This window comes from Lagopus muta, chromosome 9, assembly GCF_023343835.1.
Source record: "Lagopus muta isolate bLagMut1 chromosome 9, bLagMut1 primary, whole genome shotgun sequence".
Classification (NCBI taxonomy): Eukaryota; Metazoa; Chordata; class Aves; order Galliformes; family Phasianidae; genus Lagopus; species Lagopus muta.
Window position 1 is genome coordinate 1536607 of NC_064441.1, and position 20432 is coordinate 1557038.

Genomic DNA, 20432 nt, shown 5'->3' on the forward strand with positions numbered 1-20432 from the left:
GTAAATGTGTGACTGCTTCAGAAAATAAAATCGTGGGAGTAGAAATAATAACTGACAGGAAAACGTGAGGCTTGGTTGCCTTCTGGATGTTGAATTAATGCTTTCTCTGCATGTGCAACTGATTTTCAGAATGACTTCGATAAATTTTCCAAGGGCTTGAGTCGCTTTACAAGGGAAGATCCCACTTTTAGAGTCCACTTTGATGAGGAGAGCAAAGAGACCATTGTTTCTGGAATGGGAGAACTGCACTTAGAAATCTATTCCCAGGTAATTTGGAAAGCAGAATCTGTAGACTCTGCTATTGACTTTTGCCAACCAAGAATTCCTCCTTTCTGTTGAGTTGCTGTACAAAAATCTGTGTGCAGGGGGGCTAATTGATGGCAGTGTTTAGGCCTGGTTTTCTACCTGGGTGCCTCAGGTGTTACCAAGTTTACAGAATCCTTTGGAGGTTTTTAATTTTAGTCTAATAAAACAGGTACATTTGAAATACTGAAAGAATGAAGAAAAGATGGCTTTTGTTTTGGAAAACCTAAGCTTTAATGAGATGTTTTCCTTTTCCTGTATCTGAAGCTACAACCCCAATACAAGAATGACTGCGGAATGACAGCACCTTATTTTTAACATGGTTTTCGTGAAGGAGAGAAAACAAAAACACCAGAAAAACCCAATTCAGCCCAACCACAACCCCAAAAAACAGTTAACCTTTATCACGTTTCTCATTGCAAGAAGATCTGTAATAAGGTTATTGCTCAAGTATAGCAACAACTCCAAATTTCATCCTGCTTTCTTTCCTGCAGCGAATGGAAAGAGAATATAGTTGCCCTTGCACCATGGGAAAGCCAAAAGTTGCCTTCAGAGAGAACATCTCCGCACCTGTGCAGTGAGTATTCCTTCTAGCAACAGAGTTTGTTCTGATTGTTTTGATGCAGGATTTGATTACGTGGTAGAGGCAGTGCCTGTCAATTATTGGATTGAAGCACTGCGTACAGGAAACAAAGTTTCTTTGAGCAATGATTCTTCCTACATCCACTGCGTTCACAAATCACCTTATGTGCCCCTCCTGAAATGGTTACGGCACCATCTGTGCCTCTTGCATTGCAATATTGGATGCTCCATCAGTCCAGTGCATGCTTTGGCTGACGGCTGTTCTGTGTTACTTCAACGCCGTGCTGCGGGTGCCAAAGAACTGTCATCTGCCATGGGATAATCTCCTGTGGGTACAAAGTAAAAACGTTAAGATGTGAGAAGGTATTTTCTTTGAACAGTTCTCAACTGCAGCTTCTTCCCCTTGTGCTGATCAGTTTGGTGGCACTGTCTCCCACGAGGAGAGAGCTGTAAATGGGACCAGTATCCAGAAGCTCTGCTGTTCACAAGAAGTGCCTGGAAATCAGCTGAAAATTACTTTCTTGGTACAAACTGGAGAGCTGCTGTGTCCTGCTTGCGCAGGGACAGGCGCAGATGTTGCTGAGGCACAGGGGTGATCATTGCCCTCACCTCACCCGTTTCAGTTGCTGACCTCCAGGCAGCAGATCTTTGAACACCCCCCAGCTTTGTGTCCAAGTTCCAAGTCATACAGCTGGCAGTGTAACCTTAGGAAAGCCTATTTAGAAAGAGGATATTTTTTTACCTGGGACACATTTTCATGAAGTAGAATCCTGTAATCAAATTCCAGGTATTCATCAGTTCTTTTCTGGAAAGAGAAGATGAAAAGGGCTGAACTTGGGACTTTCCCCATCTTAAAAGTAGCCAGTCAGTTCACTGGGCAGTGAAAGTCCTTTCTGAAGATTTCTGATGTGCTGGGTTTTCTAAACAGGAGGTCCTCTTTCTCCCTTCTGGCTTACACACTTACACACTCCATTTCCTTGAGGTTAAAGTGTCCTTTGCTTTAGGAGTTACTCTTAATTCACGGCGTATTTTTTCCAAATAGAAGAACTGAGAGAATCTACAGAATTCTATGAAATTAAAACTGAGTATTTCCCTGGAAGCAAGTTGCCTGTTTCAGGTCAAAAGCCTTCAAGGCCTGTTGATGATGGCAGCTATTGATTGCTAGTTTGAATATTGAGATCTGGTGGTCATTTATTCGTGAGCTTAGCTGCTCAGGGTAAACACAGTACTTCTAATCACTCAAAATCAGTGACAATAGAAAGTACCTTTTCCTGCATGTTCTGTTCCCCTGCACTCTGGCCACGTGTTCTCCTGAACTCAATTTCCTTACCATAAACTCACCAAGCTGATGTAAATCTAGAGGCACTGCTGTAATTGACTGAACTTTAAAGATCAGGTAGGAAGCTAACCCTGAAGTTCTGTAGAAATGGATTAATGAGTCATTAAAAAAAAAAATTAGAAAGCAATTCTGAGATACCAATATTTCAGCTAAAATATTTCTTTCTCCCAGAATAAAACCCAGCATTACTAAGAGCAAGTTTGGGAAGAATGAAGTGAGAGAAGTTCATGTTAAAGTTGGAATTGAATCATTATTTTCTTTCTTGATTAGCATTTGAGGTGAGCTGCCAAACGGATGGAAAGTGGAATGCTGCAGACAAAAAGCAATGTAGATTGTATTTTATTGAAGTTGAGATGGCAGCCATTGCTATTTGTCTAGACTTGAGCATTGCGGAGATGTCAAGCAGTGTTATGGTGACTGATTGCCAGATCAGGATGTAAATCAAGAGATGAAAGAGAATATTCCAATATGTGTTATGCAGGTGCAGGAATACTGTCAGCTCAGCCTGCGTTATAAATGGAAGGCAGGAAAGCAATATAAAACTGTAATCAAAGGGATGACCCCTAAGTGGAAAAGTCAATTTTTCTAACTAAGCATCGAATACTGCTCTTGCAAAGAGACAGTTTCTATAAGCAAAATTTATGAGGAGAAGAAATGATCTAAATAAACACCCAGGCCATCAGTGAAAGCATTTGTGACTCCCTAGAGGAAAGGGGTGGGTGGTACAGAAACCTTAAGCACTGCTTTTTCTTGCTTAAGAACTTTGTCAGCTGTAGGTTGGTACAATGCCTCCATTGTTTAGCTCCTGAATATTAGGGAATCTTCCTTGCAGTGCATTGATGGTAACTCACCACTTGCTTCACATGTTTAATCTGGGCAAGTTGGTAGTTGGTATTGTCAGCTGAGTTCTGCCATATCACGTAGCCAGAGGCAGCCCAGGCAAGCGCTCTGATGGGCTGCATTTCTGGGGACACGTTGCCACAGCTGTCTGAGAAACAAAACAGGTACGTGTTAAGTGAGATCCACCGAGTCACGGGCATTCATAGGATCTTACAGTGTACTGTGTTGGGTCTGGTGCTAAAACATGGGGGATCTGGCTGGTGTTCCTGCTGTGTCACAAGCCTTGTGTTAGCATCTTGGAATAGCTGCTATATCACTCCTGTGTCTGTTTCCCCTCCCATTTCTTCCCCTTAACATGTGTTCTGTAAAGTCTTCACTGGGGTATGTAATGTACAGCACTAGGAACAGTTACAGGCAGCACAACAGTGACAGAGTTAAAGTGCTGGAGGACAAATTGTGTATCACTTCTGGATTTTAGAGTGGATCAATGGTTTTGGCCGTGTTGTGACTGACATATCACTTAGCAAAGAGAAAGGGAAGAGGTGTGTATTCAGAGCAGGGCCAGCAGCCTGATCTCCCTCTGTCCTGCCTTGTATTCTGTGGTCTCCCATAAGATCACCTCCACCAATTCAGTTCAGTTTTGCTTCTGGCCACGGAACGCATTCTCTCACTTCTTTCTTGCCCAGGTCCCTTCTTTGTACCTGGTATGTTCTCTGCTTCGAGCTCTTTTTTCAGGCTCTTGATTCGATTGTAGAATGTGTTATCTGCTTCGTCTGTGTTCTTAAGTTCTCCTTCAATTGTAAATTGCACATCTGGAGCATTCTTTTTGTTGCCCAGATGGTAAAGAACCTCAGCAGTGCAGTTAACAGTACTGTCCTGTTACAGAGTTAATTAAATGTGTTAATATTTGATTAAATACATGTGTAATATTGGTAATTTACACCTCTACAATGTATTTTTTTCCCTCAGTATGGCCCATAGAGATTTGTGATTGTGTAAAACAAAGCTACATTCATAGCACCTCTATATATACTTTAAAGGTACTTTTGCTTTTGCAGAGATCTAAAACTCCATGTGTAGGACACAGAGTGTTATTGTGTTCTTCAATTGGAGTCATAGATTCACATAACTTCAACTTGAAATTGAATGATGTTGGAATCTCCTTATCGTGTTACACATCAGTAGTGTCAACTTCTGCCCACAGAATGTGTTAACAAAATAAATCTGAACTCACTTTCTCAAATATGTCTTCTAACACGAATTCCAGGTGGTATTTGTGCCCGATGCCATCAATATCCTAAGCAGGGAGAACAATAAGAATATTTATTTTGTAAAATGCTGAATTACTTGGCATCCTGGAGAAGGCTCTCGTTATTGTAAGATGGGCTCCAGCAGCATCACTCCGTGTCACGCATAGAGCTCAGCTTCTCTTTGCTTGCTTCCTGCTGAAAGATTGCTCGCTTGCTGTGCGCCTGGAGTGACACCCCGTTAGTAGCTCCTTGTCTGGCACACCGCTTCATTGCCATCTGTGAGCTCCCAGGGTCAGAGTTGGAAGGGACCTCTGAAGGCCATCTAGTCCAGCTCCCCTGCACTGCTCAGGGACACCGCAGCTCCATCCGCTTGCACAGGGCCTTATGCAGCCTTGACAAGCTCTGAGTGCAGGGCATGCAGCACCTCACCTCCTTGCAGTGAGAGGCTTTTCCCTTCTGTCTGACTGCAGTCTCTGCCCCCTTTCAGCCTGAGGCCGTTTCCCCTTGCTCTGTGCCCACACACCCTGCTGAGCAGTCTGTCTGATGCAGTGTGCAGGGACTCCCTCAGGCTCTGTACCTTGACTTCGTTTTGTGCTTTATTAAGAGTTGTTCTATGCCTTTTTTCCAGCACAGAATACCCACTGTAACAAAACAACCAGCTTATCCGTGCTGTAAGCCACCTACTAACAGGCTCACGGGCGAAGCAGGAGCAGTTCTGCAGCACAGGGCCTCCGTGCTCCTCCGCAGCCTTTCCCCTTACCTGCAGGCACCCTTACCTCCCTGTGGGCACGGCGCACAGCCTGCAGCACCCAGCCGTGCCCGGGGCTCCCGTGGCGGTGGCTGATGCAGGCCGCAGCCAGGGCTGCTGCTCGGTTAGCAGGGCCGTGGGCCGGCGGCAGCTCCGCCATGGTGCAGGAAGGCCGTGGGCCGGGTGCCGGCAGCAGGAAGCAGAGCGGCAGCAGGAAGCAGGGCGGCAGCTCCCGCCTGCTGGGGTTGGGCTGGGGAGGAGCGGAGCTGCGGCCTTCCTCTCCTCCTCCTCCTGTTCCTGAGGGAAGGAGCTGTACCACAGTGCTCTGTGGGAGGGAGCTGTTGGCACGTGTGGAAATATGTCCGGTCTTGCACAAGCGAGCAAGCCTGAAGGCAGTCAGGATTGCAGTGATGGGGCTCTGCGTGTCCCTGTGCACTGCATGGAGTGGGACTGATGGCCGCTAAGGGTCCCTTCCAACACAGACTTCTGTGATTCTGGTGTTGCTTACGATGTACAGGAGTGATGGTTTCCTGAGACCAAGTCATTGCTGTCTTTAGGCTCCAGCTTGCAGCGTAGACATTTGTGTTATTCCTGGAACGTCTGAATGCTCTCAGCTGCTGTTTCAGTCATTTATACAACAGCCAGATGAAATAAAATGCAGAATGGGAGCTTTTTCCTTTTAAAGCCGTGGTTAGAGCATAGTTGGTGTAATGAATAACGTCGTGTGGGGTTTTGTCTGTTTGCTCTTAGTTTTGAGTACACGCACAAGAAGCAGACTGGTGGAGCAGGGCAGTATGGCAAAGTTATAGGAGTCCTCGAGCCCCTGGACCCTGAGGACTACACAAAAATAGAATTTGAAGACAGAACCATTGGCACAAATATTCCGAAGCAATTTGTGCCCGCTGTTGAAAAGGTACAAAGCAATTTGTGTGTGATACAAGAGGTACTGATTCTTGTTCTTTCTTCCTATTCTGTTACCATTTACTTCTGTCTTGCCCCAGGCAAGGAGATTTTTCCCATTACTTCAGAGGAAGCTGAATCAAATTTCCATGCTTTTGCTTAATATCTTGCATTCCTAGCTTTTCCACTTAATTTAGAACCTGCTGTTTGTTGTCTTTGGTAACGTGTGCTTGCTCTGTTTCCATAGCAGTGCTGCAGTAAAAAAAAAAAAGGCAGGCTTTCCTTTTGGACACTGAAACAAACCTCCTTCTGATGAGCTTGCTTTTTGATTTCCATTTTCTGCTTTTAATTGTAGCGATGTAATTCTCATCCCTGATGATTACATATTTCTTTGTGATTTCTCTGAGACCAGACGCATCGAAAACTGCAACTTCATTTGATGTATGAGTTACCTAATAGTCTGCCTGTTTTACCACCTATGTTTGCTTCCTCTGTGTAACTGTACGATTTCTCACTTGTTTGTGTATCCATCTTAGCATGAGCTTTGCATTCCTTCATCAAATTTGATTTTTCCTGAGTCTTGGAAAAAACAGATGGTCTGAGAAGGGAGTGTTCTGAGAAAAGGCTTCCTCTTCAGTCAAATAGTTAAAGCATTCATTCAGTTTTTGATTATACAGTCCCTTAATGAAGAAAATCCTGAATACATTCCTTTTTCTTGCTTTCTGGTGTGTTGTGTGATATCTCTTCTAAGGTAGTACTAAATTAAGGTACCAAAGAATGACAGTAAAAAGTTTTCAAACATTTTGGAGTAAGAAGTTTTCCCCACTCCATTATGGTTTTTTTCCATCTTCTTAACAAGCAGGAAAGTGCATTGGCTTGTTATGGGAGTGCTGCTAGAAATTGTGAAAGGGATTTTTTTGGTAGTTCTGGGTGGATTTTGGTGTTTGGGGTTTTTTTAAAGCTTAATTTCAATCTGCAACATGCTGATTTTGAGGTGTTGTTTGACAGGGATTCCGAGATGCATGTGAAAAAGGTCCAGTGTCAGGGCACAAGATATCTGGAGTCCGATTCGTCTTAGAAGATGGTGCACATCACATGGTGGACTCCAATGAATTCTCTTTCATCAGAGCAGGAGAAGGAGCCCTAAAGCAAGGTATAAAGCCAAGTAGTCTGAATGTATGCTCCTACTGGCTTCTTCATCGCTGGAGCAAAATGTAACGTCCTCATTTCTTTCAATTACCTGGTGCATCTATACGTGCATTTGGATTTTGGCTGGTTCCATAGCAAATAAGGTGTGCTAGAAGGCAGGTTCATCTTAGGGTTGTCAGAAGGAAATCCTTTTTCCTAGAGCAAAGAGACACCAACAGCTTCATCTTTCCAGAGGTAACAACAAAACACAACAACCATTTTGCCAAACCGTGTGCCTGCCAGTATTGCATCTCTGGAATAAAGGCTGGGGGAGCTGGAACTCCAAATAGTCAGTAGTGTTTTCCTTGTTTGTTTAAGAAGCATTCAGCATTAACTGTAAAACAGTTCTTTGCTATGCAGAGGGTTATCTTGAGTGAAACCAGGCTTGTTCCTTTGCTGTTGTAGCTGCGTGTGAATGTAGCTGGAGGTTAATTTATGCAGTCTTGCTAAACACAGCTTCATGTTTCTGCTCACTCTTGTTGTCATAGCAAATGTTGTCTAAGTTGTCACTCCTGGCCTCATCACTGAGGCAGCTTTGGGAGGCTTCTTGCAAGGCCAAGTTAAGAATCGTTTAATGTCCATGATTTAGGTAGACTTGCATAAGAGTACATTTAATTAATTTCTTTCCTCCAGCTATGGAAAGTGCTGCTGTGCGTCTGCTTGAGCCCGTGATGGCCGTGGAGGTGATGGCACCCACTGAGTTCCAAGGAGCAGTGATAGCTGGCATTAATCGCCGTCACGGCGTCATCACGGGGCAAGATGGCACTGAAGGGTACTTCACTCTCTATGCAGAGGTGTGTGCTTCCCTGGTGCCTCTCTCTTTTCTTTTGACTCTGTTGCTGTTTGTCTGCAGTTGTGTTAGCCGAGTTATTCGGTGGACAAGCATGAATTTAATTTTCCATCTGTGGAAGCATGTTGTGCAATATTAGTAAACCTGCTACCTGTTATAAATCTGTTCTGCTTTGGAGAAGCCAACTTCTTAACCTAGGACCATATGGTGGCAGAGGAAGGAGCACGGTTTTGTTCAGGCTGGCTGTGCTGCCTTAGAGTGAAATCTGTGCAGCAATGCTGATGCAGAGAGTTACGGGGGATTTTTCAACTCTTTATATCATAATTGAGATTAATTGAGTGACATCCATTGGTAGATGAAGAAATATCTTATAAGAATGATGTGCTTTGATTTTAGGTGCCACTGAATGATATGTTTGGATATGCCACTGAGCTGCGGTCTTGCACAGAAGTAAGTATTCTCAGTGCTTTTTGCTAAAGATACTTATGTAAATCAAATGTGCTAATTTGCATCATTGTTAGCATAGTATATGCATCAGTAAAAGTGATACAAATCACAATACTGTTAATGATAATAGGAAAATAACCTTAATTATTGTTACTTTAACTGGTGTTTAATTGACATAGCTATTGCCGGCCTCGTGTGGCAAAAAATTCTCCCATACTTTGGAGAGAGAAGAGGTTCAAAGTTGCAAATAATACAGAGTATTATAATAATCAGTAGAATAATCAGTAGAGATATTACACTCAGAGTCTGGAAAAGTGTAGCCATGCTCCTTAAGTTACTGATTTCTGCAAGGAGGTGAGACTTCAGACAGCAGTGCTCACGTTAATAAGTTCCTTTTTTAACATATACCCTCAGTTAGATGCTCATTGAACACATTTGAATCTGTTGAGATTGTTTTCTTTGTGTGTTAATTAAAAGTTTCTGCTCTACCTATATGATACACAAATACCTGTATTCTCTGAGCATTCAAATGGAGCTTTATTACTGCAGACAGCCTTACAGTCTTGTCTCAAACAACGTTCAGATCCTGTTTATCTTTGTGTCTCCATCTACGTGCCTCAGTACAGTGTTGGTGTGCTTCACTGTAAGCTATTTGTGCACATTAGGTCACAGATTGGAGCATGGCCTACAGCTAAGGAAGGTTCCTTGCTTAGCACCCTAACTCTGACTGTTCTTTCTCCAACTCTTCAGGGTAAAGGTGAATATACAATGGAATACAGTAAGTATCAGCCATGTTTGCCCAGTACTCAAGAAGAAATAATTAACAAATACCTCGAAGCAACAGGACGACTTCCTGCAAAAAAGGGCAAAGCTAAAAGCTGACTTTTCCTCTTGAGTACGTGGAACAGTTTTCACAGCTTTCTGGAAGAGCTTGGTTGCTCAGTCATACAAGCAGTTGAGCCTGGCTGGAAGTTGTGCAGGCTGCAGTGGGACTCAGACTTACAATTCCATCCTAATATCCTTCCTTTGGGGTGTTGTCAGCAGTCACTGGGAGATGACAGCTGAATTGTTCAGATGTAAATGCTGCTCACTGACGAAATACAGAAATGCTATAACATTGATAAGAATTTGTCCTGCAATGTGTCTTAATTCTTTTGTATTAAAATAATTTTATTTTTTACTTGATAAATAATTATTTTGTTAGTAGGCTAATTACTGTTTGAAGGCTTTCATTTAGGAGATTGAACAGAAGCTCTGGATAGACGTGGGAAGTGAATTGTATTGTGCTGCTGATCTTACTGCTAGTGCTCCAAGCTCAGATCCTTTTGTTCCTGCAGTTCACTGACAGCATACAGTCTGCAGAATGAATGCTTTCTTCAGAAACAACAAAGCCATAATGAAATGGTCGAGGTCATCTGTCAGTGCAGTTAACTTACCAGCAGCCTGCTTATCACTCGTGGTTCAAGGCATTTGAAAAGAGCTGTTAAGAGAGTTAACTTCACTCTCTTCAAAACTGGGAGCAGTCGCTTTTTATTGTATGTTCTTACTTTCTTGGCATTTAAAGTGAAGGGATTCCTTTATTTTTTAGAACCCTGGAGTCAGGAGAGCGTGCTGCTGCTGCTGCTATTTAGATTGGGGATCAGCTGGATAGATCTTACTCTTACAGGAGAGCTCAAACAAGGATGTGACAATTAGGTGAGAAAGAGAAGATATAATCATCAATTTTCATTTGATTATTACCAGATCTGCTCTGGATTTTGGTTGCACGCTCTCTTTTCCTGACTCACTCAGTTTAGCAGCATTTTTGCAGATAAACAGATTTTCCAGTAAGCAGAGGAGGAAGTTCCAGTTCAAAACCAGCTACGCTCCTGGCACAGGATCGTGGTTGATGTTTACCAGATGCAGACAGTACCGCCGTGGCTGGGCTTCTTTCCTTCAGCATTCACAAACATGCAGTGGAAATGACTTCTCTTAAACTTGGAATGAGAACAGTGTCAGAGATTTGTCAGGGGCATGTAAATGGTAACGAGGTGCAGGTATGGTGTCGTATAGAAGCATGTTGTTGCTTTGGGCTACATCTTTGGTGATTCCCTCACATCCGTAGCTTTTGTTCTTGTGAAAATGTCCAGCTGGAAGTAGTTCCAAGAAAAAGCCCTGCGGGTACTCTGACATTTGGAGGGTTTTAAAAATAAGGGAATGTTATAGCCTGTTCATCAGAGTTCAGGGATGTTTTATGTATGTGATGTGAATGCAGTGTAAAGAGAAATGGGGTGCTTATCATTTTTAGTTATGTTTACGTTATGCCTTTACACCGTGCTTAGTAGAGGCCAGTCACAATGGGAATTCTTGGCTAATAGGTTCTGCCAGATGTGTGCTGGTTCTCCATAAAGCTAGCACATGATCAGAGTGGCACTCTGTAGGGACAACTGAGGCACAGTGGGCTCTACTGGACTTAAATACAAGGGAGAAAGATCTACAGGTTGGGGGAGTAGTGAATAGGTGGGGACAGTGGATGCAAGGAAGGAAAGAAGTATGAGCTTTGTTTTGGAGTGCCTTAGATTTTGTGTGTGTATGATTTTGACTTAGTTGAGCTCTTCCTAGCAGCAAAAAGTTCCCCTGTACTCAGCTCTGGTGAGGCTGCACCTCGAGTATTGTGTCCAGTTTTGAGTCCCTCACTGCAAGAAAGACATTGAGGCTCTGGAGTGGGTTCAAAGAAGGGCAACAAAGCTGGTGAGGGGTCTGGAGCACAGCCTGATGAGGAGCAACTGAAGGAGCTGGGAATGTTGAGCGTGGAGAAGAGGAGGCTCAGGGGAGACCTTACTGCTCTCCATAACTACCTGAAGGGAGGTTGCAGTGAGCTGGGGGTTGGCCTCTTCTCTCGTGTAACTGGGGATAGGATGAGAGGGAATGGCTTCAAGCTGCACCTGGGGAGATTTAGGCTGGACATTGGAAATACTGCTTTTCTGAAAGTGGTCAGGCAGTGGAATGGGCTGCCCAGGGAGGTGGAGGAGTCACTGAGCCTGGAGGTGATCAAGGAACATTTGGATGTTGTGTTGAGGGACGTGGTTCAGTGAGAACTGTTGGTGATGGGTGGATGGTTGCACTGGATGATCTTGTAGGTCTTTTCTAACCGTGGTGATTCTGTAAAAATGGAAGAGAGCACTTGGTCTTCTCTTGTCTGTACGCAGCCCCTTACAACACAGAGGCACGCTATGTTGGTTTTTCTTAATGTGAAGAATTCACTGTGAACCAGTCTGAGCCTCAGCTCAGATCACGACTGCATTGGCCTCACCAGTAATTTTGCTTGAGTAAAAACCTACCATTTCAGGCTATGGTTGGTTGAATGAAGTTTTGGCCCTGAAGAAGTTGGTGGAAATTTTGCCTTTGGATTCCAGCAGGGTTGCTACTCGTCCGGAAGCTACAGTTGTGCAGTTGCTTAACTGCCTTAAGATTGCATTGCCTGACACTGATCTGGAAGTACTTCTCTTCTGGATACGGAGAGCTGTGGCAAAAATGGAGTAAGGAAACCAAACTTGCAGTTAAGTGCACTGCTAAAATAGAGCACAGAGTGCACAGCATGTGCTTGCTGTAATTCTAAAAATATTTTCATTACCTTTTTTCTTTTTTAACTGAAGAAATGTTGCCATTGAAAGCTCTGACTTCGTGCTTTTGTTGAGAAATGTCTTGCCAACACAAAATATACGTGAGATACTGCTTCACTGAATTTATTGTAATGCCTGTTATATGCTGACATAAAAACCTGCAGTCGGTAACATTACATCACTCTAATAAACTTGTGTAAAATGCCTAAATCTGGGAGGATATCAGATCACCCAGCCTAAATAACCCCAGATAAACCTTCACATTAAATACCTGAATCCTCATAGCTGATTACAGACCCCTGATAGCACGTCAGCAGGACTGGGACACTGCAGGTGCTGCTTACTGGCTTCTGCAGGGCTTTGTGGGAAAGATTTTGCTGCTCATCCACAGCCTTTTAAAGGTCAAGTACCGGGAGAAGATGGAAAGTTGGGGTCCAACAGCAGCATCGTGAAAGAAAATCCAACTTCCACTCTGTATAATGGTATTTATTTTATTGAAGGTTATTTAAAAATCAGCAGGTAGCTATCTCAAAAAAACCAGCAAATATCTCTTAGTGACAGATTAATACTTTTCTCAAGATTTTTATCTGATATATTAATTTTGCTCAAGGATGACATAATCAACTTGTGTATATTTATCTGTGTATGTATAGTAGCAAAGTTTTTAGGTAGATCCCTAGAGCATTAATTTAGAGAAATTGTAGAGGTTCATTCTGGAACAAACAGATGAAAGAACTGATGATCCAAATTTACTGTAATGAGGCTTGGATTTGAAAAATGATCACAACTTCAGGCCTGTTACACAGAGGTTTCCCATTTAATGTGTGCATCAAGCTAACAGTCGCTTTTAAAAATTCCCTTCCTTTTCATGGAACATCCCAGCAGCTGATCCATAGTCCTGTCCTGAGCCATCTTCGAGCCGATGGTTATCTGAAGTGCAGATGTATTTCACCCTCAGCGGGTGACCGAGTGTCCAAATGAGGTGCATGTGACAGAGATCTATTTTCTGGAGAAGAGATTTTACAGTAATTGTCTTTTATGATCTTTATACCGTTTCTCTCTTGATGGAGGTAGGTACTGTGTGAATATGCTTTCTTACCTGCGTTGGAGTTTCGTGGAGCAAGATCATGAATTCAAACTCAACAGCACTGTCCTTCCTTATCTGGTCATGCATCAAAGGAAGACAAATAAGAACACAAGTTACACTGCTGAAGTTTAGAATCTACCCTGATTTACTTGATGCACTTAGCTTGCATAGAAAGTGAGATGAACAGGGCTTAAGATGGCTGTGATGTCTGGCTGGAGTAAGACAGGTTTTTGCACACAAACAGAGGGGGAATCAGGAGCACTTACAACATAAAACTTCAAAGGCAGTAACTACAGTGTATGTCTGTACCTGGCATGAAACTAGGATTACACAGGTAATAATTCATTCAGTTAATCCTCAAATAAATGTGGTGATCTTGTCTATTAAACTCTCCTTCAGAGAAACGCTGTTCTATGTAACTTGGGAGTGAAAAATGAACGCACAGATGAGTAAGAGAAAGTTTGGGAACTCCTATTCTGTAGGCTGTAGGTGTAAGGTACATTCACCAGAATGCATATTGGACTGGTGCTACCCTGAAGTTTGGGTAGGGGGGCAAAGAGCACATGGTATGGGGCTGAGGAACAGCAGGATCTTACATTCAAATCTCCTGATTAAACCTGCAGAAGCCAACAGATCCACTTCTGGACGAACCACTGCCATTACAGAGAGTGTGAGATGTTGGCAGCTGTTTTATTCTTTGCCACTCTATAGGCTGTCACCTGTAAGGCAGATGTGTAATTTCCATTTGCTTACCCGCTGCTTCACAGCCTTGACTTGTGCCATGAAGTAACCCAAGTTCTCTGTTGACTTCTCCAACATGATGTAACTGCTACCAGCAATAGCCAAGCCCCACAGTGGAAGATGGGCATGGTCAATATTTCCATGGCTGTCTGAAAGAGAGTCGTATAAAGATGATGAATTCTGGCTGTTCATCAGAAACAGGATAAACCACAGAGCATTGCTGCGTGGCATGGCACTATGCCTGGGAGCTGGCTCTTTCTGCAGTCGTGAACTGGAAGGAGAATGAATCGATCCTAAATTTACTGTGACTGAAGAAGTATGCCAGCATGATGGAAGTGAAATTACCAAGAGATGTTAATCACCAGTTCCCCTCAATGAGGTGGGAAACCCAATATCCACAATAGTGGAGGTCATTACTTAACCAGGAGGAAAAGAGGTATCTGGGTGCTCCATTTCCAGGATGGAAGAATTCTGTTTCCCATCCCTTGTGAATTCCTGTCCACAGCTGTGGAAGGTTTGTGGCTTCAGGCAATTGCTGCTATTTCAGAATATGTTGCATTTACTTGACTGTAAAACTGCAGTCTGTTTTTTAAAACCAGAACACGTTCACAACATTGGATTGACTGCCACTGTGCTGTGAAACATGGTTGGATTTGTCTCCCCAAGAATTTGTGGTGAGGTGAGTTGTTCTGCTAGTTAGCCCTATAGCTTTAGGGTGCTACTTTGGGTTTGTGCTTTTTGAATTGCACGTTCCTTCACTTGTGTGCAAACTTTGATATAAAATGAAGTGCAGTTGATTGTTTGGAGGAGTACCTGGAATATCATTTGCAATTATTGGTTTCGTTCGATGCTGGAGATACTGGTAAAATCTGTTGTCCTCTTCTTGGATTTCTTTCTTATCCTGAGTGTGAGCACACTTGATATTGACTTCAGGCGGAGACTTCTGTAGGTACAAGACTGTAGCAAGGCAGCTCCCAGCATTTTCCTGTAAAGGCAGAATTACAGACTGTGACCATTAATCAACGCTTCATTTACCAGCAACGCATTCTTAAAAAGCTCTTTGTAGAGATAAGTGAAGCATGCGTTTGGAGAAGGAACATGGGGTGCTTTGTAGGAAGCTGTACAAAGATCAGAAAAACCTTTAAAGGATGTACATAACATTATTTTTTTCTCCAGAAAGTTAGAGAAATTTAAACCACAAGGTGAAAGTGATTTAACAAAACTTTTGAATCAAGATGTAACAGAAATGTACCGAGCCATCTTAGAAATGTCTGCAAGTTCTCAAGCAATAATGCTGATAATGGGACTTTCATTGTCTGATATTTCTGCCTTGAAAGAAAAGTAATCTAATGCTTTGTATTAAATTCTGGAAGTAATTTGAATATTATAAGTGTGCAATAGAAGAACAGACGCTTGTGGTAAAATTGCTAGTGACAGCTGTAACAACAAATGGAGAGATGGTTGTATTTAAAAAAAAAATCAGCTATATGTCTGCTCTCATTGTGGTGTGTGGACACTGCAGGAGCTACAGCTGGGTGAGGACCACAGTGTAACACTGAGTTTGGACCACTGCAAAGTCTGACTCAGAAGCTTTGTTGCCTGATGTGACTTACTAAGACAGCAAGCAAAGCAGGAAACTGCAGTTGGACCCTTGCAGAGGAGAAGAGCTGATAGATGAGATACTCAGGTGTTACTAAGAGCAAACTGTGCCCCATGCTGGACAGGTGAAAGCCTTACAGTAGGTCCTTACATTGTGAAAGGCCCATTTGCAAAAACACTTAAATGTACTGCTTTGAAGGTATTAGAGTTTAACAGACACTCTAAGATGTGTTGGATGGTAAACTTACCCCGTTTATGTAGTCTTCAGTAGTAAACTGCAGGTAATACTTCACACCAACTCCTGGAATGATCTGAAAGAGAGGAGGATTCAGCTTGCAGTGCAGCCTTGTGCCTCTCTGGACTGCGCCACTAGCACTGTGGGGGAAGGCAAGGCTGCCTTTGTACCAAATGCTCTCTACTTCATTATTGTAGCCGTTATTTTCTGACTAGTGAGCAGTCTGAGTGGCAAACAGCAAGGAAAGCTTTATTAACTATTTGCTTGCAGAATGCCATTTTGTGTTGTTTAGCTGATGGTTATATTTCTAAGCCTCTCTTTGATGAAATCAGTCAAGAGTGAAGTATGTATTTTTATATGCTGCACTGTGATTTACTAGATGAGCTTTCTGACACATAAGCTGCATTATTTCTGTATCTGAAAGCTGGTTCGTTTTGCATAGATTAGTTGTTTTGGTAAGAGGCATTCTCCCTTGAAAACCTCTAGGTTTTTTTTTCACACTACTGGTGTAGAACAGTGTTAACAAGGTTTTCCTCTGAGGTGTGTGATGCAGTGTGTAGAAAATGCATTTTACTGGAGAGTGCAAGCTATACAGTGTACACTGAAGTCAAATTACTGCAGTTCAGAAGCAGCGCTGTTTGGTAGTCTGTTTTCTGAACACAGTACACTTCAGGTAAACAGGAGGGGCATCTGGACATTTGCACGGCGTTGAAGGTTAGAATCCAAAGCACCTGTGTGTGTCTTACTTATCTAAATGTGTTCTTTTGTGTTCCCACCATACCTTCATAAAGCATCAACAGCATTGTGTCAGCATTGACAGGGCAAGGCCGTGAGCCCAGCTCCTGTCTTTGGTACATCTGCAGTTAGGTACTGCTGATGACAGATTGCTTTAGTCACTTCTTATTTTTACCTTCATGAAATCTTTACAAAGAGCCAAGTCTGGAGTTGGGCCCACATTATACCAAGAGTGTAATGAAGGAACAGAGAGGATGAGTTCAGACCTTTGCAATCTTCTCTCTGCCATTCTCTCCTGCCCCCATTTTCTGCACTAGCCAAAATGTTGTCCTTCTGATCTACTTAGTCTTAAGTCAAAATGACAGATTATTACGTGTTACTGCTTTACATTCTACTCTTACTGTAGCAAACTGGTAAAAACTAACTTTCTGAACTGCAGGTTTATGAAAGAATCAATAATTTGGGGACACTGACAGAAGGTTTTAGTTGCTCATGATCACTGCAGTTAAGCCTAAGTTTCTAATTATTGTAAAGTGATATTGTTATTAGAGCTACTATCTCTAGCATTCTTCGTTTGATGAAGTATTGGTGTATGAAGCACAGCAACCTAGGCTTATTCCTTGTCTTGTCATCAGTACTACAGATGAGAGACACTGAAACAGTTGGACTGCTGGAGCTGGTGAAGCTTGGCTGTCTGATGTAACTGAAGGTAATGGTGGGCTTTCCAGCTGAACCTCTTCCTCAAGTAGGCCAGCACAGCAGCCTGCCTGCTGGTTACAACGTCAGGGGTTTTGTCCTACGGAAGAAACTGCTTTGATTTCCACTATTACTTTCACTATTACTCCGCAATGCATTCCTGTAAACCATCACACGCGGTGAATCGAATAAGAGCTGAGGCATATTTGATATCAAACAACACTGGCTGACTGAAAGTAGTCAAAAGATAGCATCCAAGAAGAAAAGTAAATATTTGTATGCACAGGGAGAGGTGTGGAGTCCACACATCCCTGCCAGCCAGCCCAGGCAGCTTTACCCTGGCTGCTGTGGAGGGAAAAGCCAGCAAAGTCGGCTGCTTTCTGTGCCCTAGATAATAAAGCTACCCTGCAACTGATCTTACCTTCCCACTCTGACTTGAGTACCTGACTGTTAGAAACTCATAGATAACTTTTAATTGACTTATTTTAATATCAGTACCATAGTCCTGACGTGGCACTGTTGTGTGTTAAGATGAGCTTGTGTAGAGAGATCTCCAGCCATAAAATAGCGTTTGGTACCCCAGTTCTAGAAACTGTTGCAGTTCAGTCCAGAGATTAACTAGCTTTACCTCTGTGCTTCCCTGCTGATCCACCTGCCTAGCTGCTCAGCACTATGGGAGTTTCTCTCTGGAATTCCAGGCTCTTCAGCTGCACTTCTCAAATACATATTTTAAAGTGCAACTGTCAACAATCCCATGAGATGCATGCTGCTGTTTCCTGGAAGATACTCACTGAAATTAAAAAACTAAACTTAATTAAAAAGCTAAACTAAAATTGATGAGAAAACAGAGAACTGCAGGCAGTGTTTGCTATGTGCCTACTACTGGTTGCTGGAAGAAGAAGCCACTGAAGGCTCATTTTACCAGAGCTTGGAAAATCCTCATCTAACAGTTACTGTACTGGAGGCTTTTTCCAGTCCTGTTTCTTATTGGCACCATTTAAATGTTTAGTGGGATGATAATCTCAGTTTTTAAATACAATGCTCATGATTAAATTCCCTGATAAAGCTATTCTATTTTTGCTTGATCCAACAATGGACTAATAAATAGGAAAACTGCCTTCTTAAAAACAAACACAAAACCCATAACGCTTACATTCGCATTAGATAGTGCATTCCTTCCAGGAAATTCTTTTCATTTTTTACAGGGAAGGACAGGAAAGGAGGAAGTGACCATGTCTGCTGTGCTTCTCCTCTTGTTTTTACAGAGCATGCAAAGAAAAAGGGGAAATAACCTGCAGAAAGTGGTTACAGAGTGCTGCACAGCATCGAGTACCATGAGGAAATAATGAGGCATTTCATTTCTCCAGGAGCCAATTTCTTCTTTCCTGTTTTGAAAGGCACGTGGGCAATGGTGGGTGGAGAAAATCCCTTTTCCTTACTCCATCTTGCAGATATTAAGTTACAGGTTGGAAAGATCTGCGCCAACCCCTCAACTCCCGCTAGCTGTGGGGTTATGCCTGCACTGCCTCCATCACACGCGCTGCTCCGGGGAGCTGTGCCATAGAATCATGAGGGCTGGAAAAGACCCAGAATCTGAGATCCCCACCATGGCCACTGAGCACATCCCTCAGTGCTGCATCTTAGGGTCTGAACACCTTCAGGGACGGTGACCCCAATGCTCCCTGGGCAGGCTGACTGTTGTTTGGGAGAAGAGTATGGAGGGATGGATGCCGGCTGCCAGCTGCACTACTGTTGATACAAGCCAGGGTGCAACCAGCCTTCTTGGCCAGGCACAGCAATATAGAGACCTATCCTCCACCATATTACATGTGCACGCTGCCCAGTAAGTACAAAAGGGGCACCTGCGTGCTTTGTGAGAAGTATCAAATGTTCGTTTTTGTCATCGATTTCTGCCGGAGTTCCAGAGGGAGAATGAAATGCCCCGTACAGCACAGCCACCCTCAGCTGCATCCACAGAGCGCGCGGGGCGGTGTGAGCCGTGCAGCTGTGCCCTGGGGCTCCAGGCGCTGCTCGCCGTGTGACGGGAGGCCGTGCGCAAAGTCTGAACGGTATGCAGTAGCTATGTCAAATTTGATAGGAAGTTATTTCTCTGATGTGTGAAACGTGTGCCGGTCGGCGTCGATCTTTCATAGAGATCCCAGTCTGAAGCCACTGGGATCCCTGGGGAAGACTTGAGGACAGAAACAGCGCGTCCGCAGCGCTTCGGAGCGGTGTGGGGCTGCCGGGCGCCCCGTGCAGCTGCTGCGTGGGGAAGGCGGGAAACGCTTCGCTCAGCGTCCCTCAGCCCTGAGGGCAGCTCCTCTCCCCTGCCCCGCCGCCCGTCGCCCCTCCTACCTTGGCGGTAGCCTTCAGCACCTGCCGCAGAGCCCGCAGCAGCCTGGGGGACGCCCCGTAGTAGTTGCTGTAGTGCAGCGCTGTCCGCGCCGCCCTGGAGGCCTGGCGGTCGCTGGGGTTCAGCGCGTGCATCACGCCCGGAGCCCACGGCCACGGCGGCTGCTCGGCCGCGGCGGGCGGGAAGGAGCTGAGGAGGAGGAGGAGGGCGGCGGGCAGCGCGGCGCGGAGCCCCGGCATGGTGCTGGCGGAGCGCTGTGAGGCGGGATCCGGGCGGGACGGTACTAATAGCGGGGACACGGCCCTCCCTTCCCCGCCCGGGAAGCGCTACGGGGAACTCCTCGCTCGGGTCCTGCCCTTCCCTCAGCCCTCCCACCTGCCGGCGGGGGGGAGCAAGGGGTTTGCGGGCCAGAGATGACGGCATTTGGGTTTGCCTTAGAGCGAAAGGTTAGGTGCTTTACGCAGAAAAATGACTCTCCCTGTACCAGGGGCAGAACTTCTCACCTGCCCCACAGTAGGTTCGGGTTTCCTCCTGGTCTCACAGCGCGGTGACTCGGTGTACCTGCAGTGACACTGCGTCCATTCAGAGCACACGGGCACTTTTCGTGTTGGTGACTGAGGTTCTGCGGTAGGTCAGGGCCTTAAAGAAGAGCTAAGGGCTTAAGATACCTTTTATGGGTTCTGGCTGTTAAGCTGGCACAGCCTGCAAGCCCCTGATGTGTCGGTGCTGAGCTGTGAGGCTCTGGCCCTGTCCTTCACTTCCTTTGAGCTCCCTTTGCCCTCGAACGTTCTCCTCCTTTTCCTGCTCTCTGTCAGTGCTGCTGTCAGTGAAAAGCTTGTTTCCTTTCTGCAGAGCATAACAAAGGCAATGTGAATAACGGGAACTGAAGTTCAGTGTGGGGACAGAAAGCCTGTAGCACAAAGCGGGGACAAAAGGCAGCTTCCAGGGCAATTTCCTAAATTGCTGTAGAGATTACGTTGCTATGATATGCTGTTGA

General features: G+C 44.3%; 3 protein-coding genes across 6 annotated transcripts in view; 1 reads left to right on the forward strand and 2 right to left on the reverse strand.

Moving 5' to 3' along the window:
- GFM1 (G elongation factor mitochondrial 1) overlaps positions 1 to 9864 on the forward strand; it is a 161043-nt gene extending 151179 nt beyond the window's left edge. For all 4 annotated transcript variants that reach the window (XM_048955451.1, XM_048955450.1, XM_048955448.1 and 1 more), the window contains 7 exons: positions 130 to 267; positions 798 to 880; positions 5813 to 5975; positions 6971 to 7115; positions 7784 to 7944; positions 8337 to 8390; positions 9138 to 9864. In XM_048955451.1, coding sequence (XP_048811408.1) covers positions 130 to 267; positions 798 to 880; positions 5813 to 5975; positions 6971 to 7115; positions 7784 to 7944; positions 8337 to 8390; positions 9138 to 9269 — 876 coding nt within the window. In that variant the 3' untranslated portion in view covers positions 9270 to 9864. The remainder of the gene's footprint in view (positions 1 to 129; positions 268 to 797; positions 881 to 5812; positions 5976 to 6970; positions 7116 to 7783; positions 7945 to 8336; positions 8391 to 9137) is intronic.
- Positions 887 to 5798, reverse strand: LXN (latexin). Its single transcript, XM_048955460.1, has 6 exons — positions 5091 to 5798; positions 4299 to 4361; positions 3766 to 3940; positions 3076 to 3212; positions 1628 to 1690; positions 887 to 1211 (listed from the first exon to the last, which is right to left on the reverse strand). The coding sequence occupies exons 1-6, from the start codon at positions 5220 to 5222 to the stop codon at positions 1116 to 1118; spliced, it is 666 nt and encodes a 221-aa protein (XP_048811417.1). The 5' UTR covers positions 5223 to 5798; the 3' UTR covers positions 887 to 1115.
- A 2596-nt stretch (positions 9865 to 12460) lies between the features above and the next one.
- Positions 12461 to 19744, reverse strand: LOC125697826 (ovocalyxin-32-like). Its single transcript, XM_048955461.1, has 6 exons — positions 19438 to 19744; positions 15665 to 15727; positions 14631 to 14802; positions 13830 to 13966; positions 13089 to 13151; positions 12461 to 12995 (listed from the first exon to the last, which is right to left on the reverse strand). The coding sequence occupies exons 1-6, from the start codon at positions 19672 to 19674 to the stop codon at positions 12837 to 12839; spliced, it is 831 nt and encodes a 276-aa protein (XP_048811418.1). The 5' UTR covers positions 19675 to 19744; the 3' UTR covers positions 12461 to 12836.
- Positions 19745 to 20432: the final 688 nt, after the last annotated feature.

Bases quoted from the DNA above. Each gene is read 5' to 3' on its own strand.
- LXN (XM_048955460.1), bottom strand. From the start codon at position 5,222: ATGGCGGAGCTGCCGCCGGCCCACGGCCCTGCTAACCGAGCAGCAGCC. The intron at 4,362-5,090 runs GTAAGGGTGCCT...CTCCCTGCTTAG, and splicing joins TGCGCCGTGCCCACAGGGAG to GATATTGATGGCATCGGGCA. The intron at 3,213-3,765 runs GTACAAAGAAGG...TTTGTTTCTCAG, and splicing joins CGAAGCAGAGAACATACCAG to ACAGCTGTGGCAACGTGTCC.
- LOC125697826 (XM_048955461.1), bottom strand. From the start codon at position 19,674: ATGCCGGGGCTCCGCGCCGCGCTGCCCGCCGCCCTCCTCCTCCTCCTC. The intron at 14,803-15,664 runs GTAAGTTTACCA...CTGCCTTTACAG, and splicing joins CTGAAGACTACATAAACGGG to GAAAATGCTGGGAGCTGCCT. The intron at 13,967-14,630 runs GTACTCCTCCAA...ACTCTCTTTCAG, and splicing joins AATTGCAAATGATATTCCAG to ACAGCCATGGAAATATTGAC.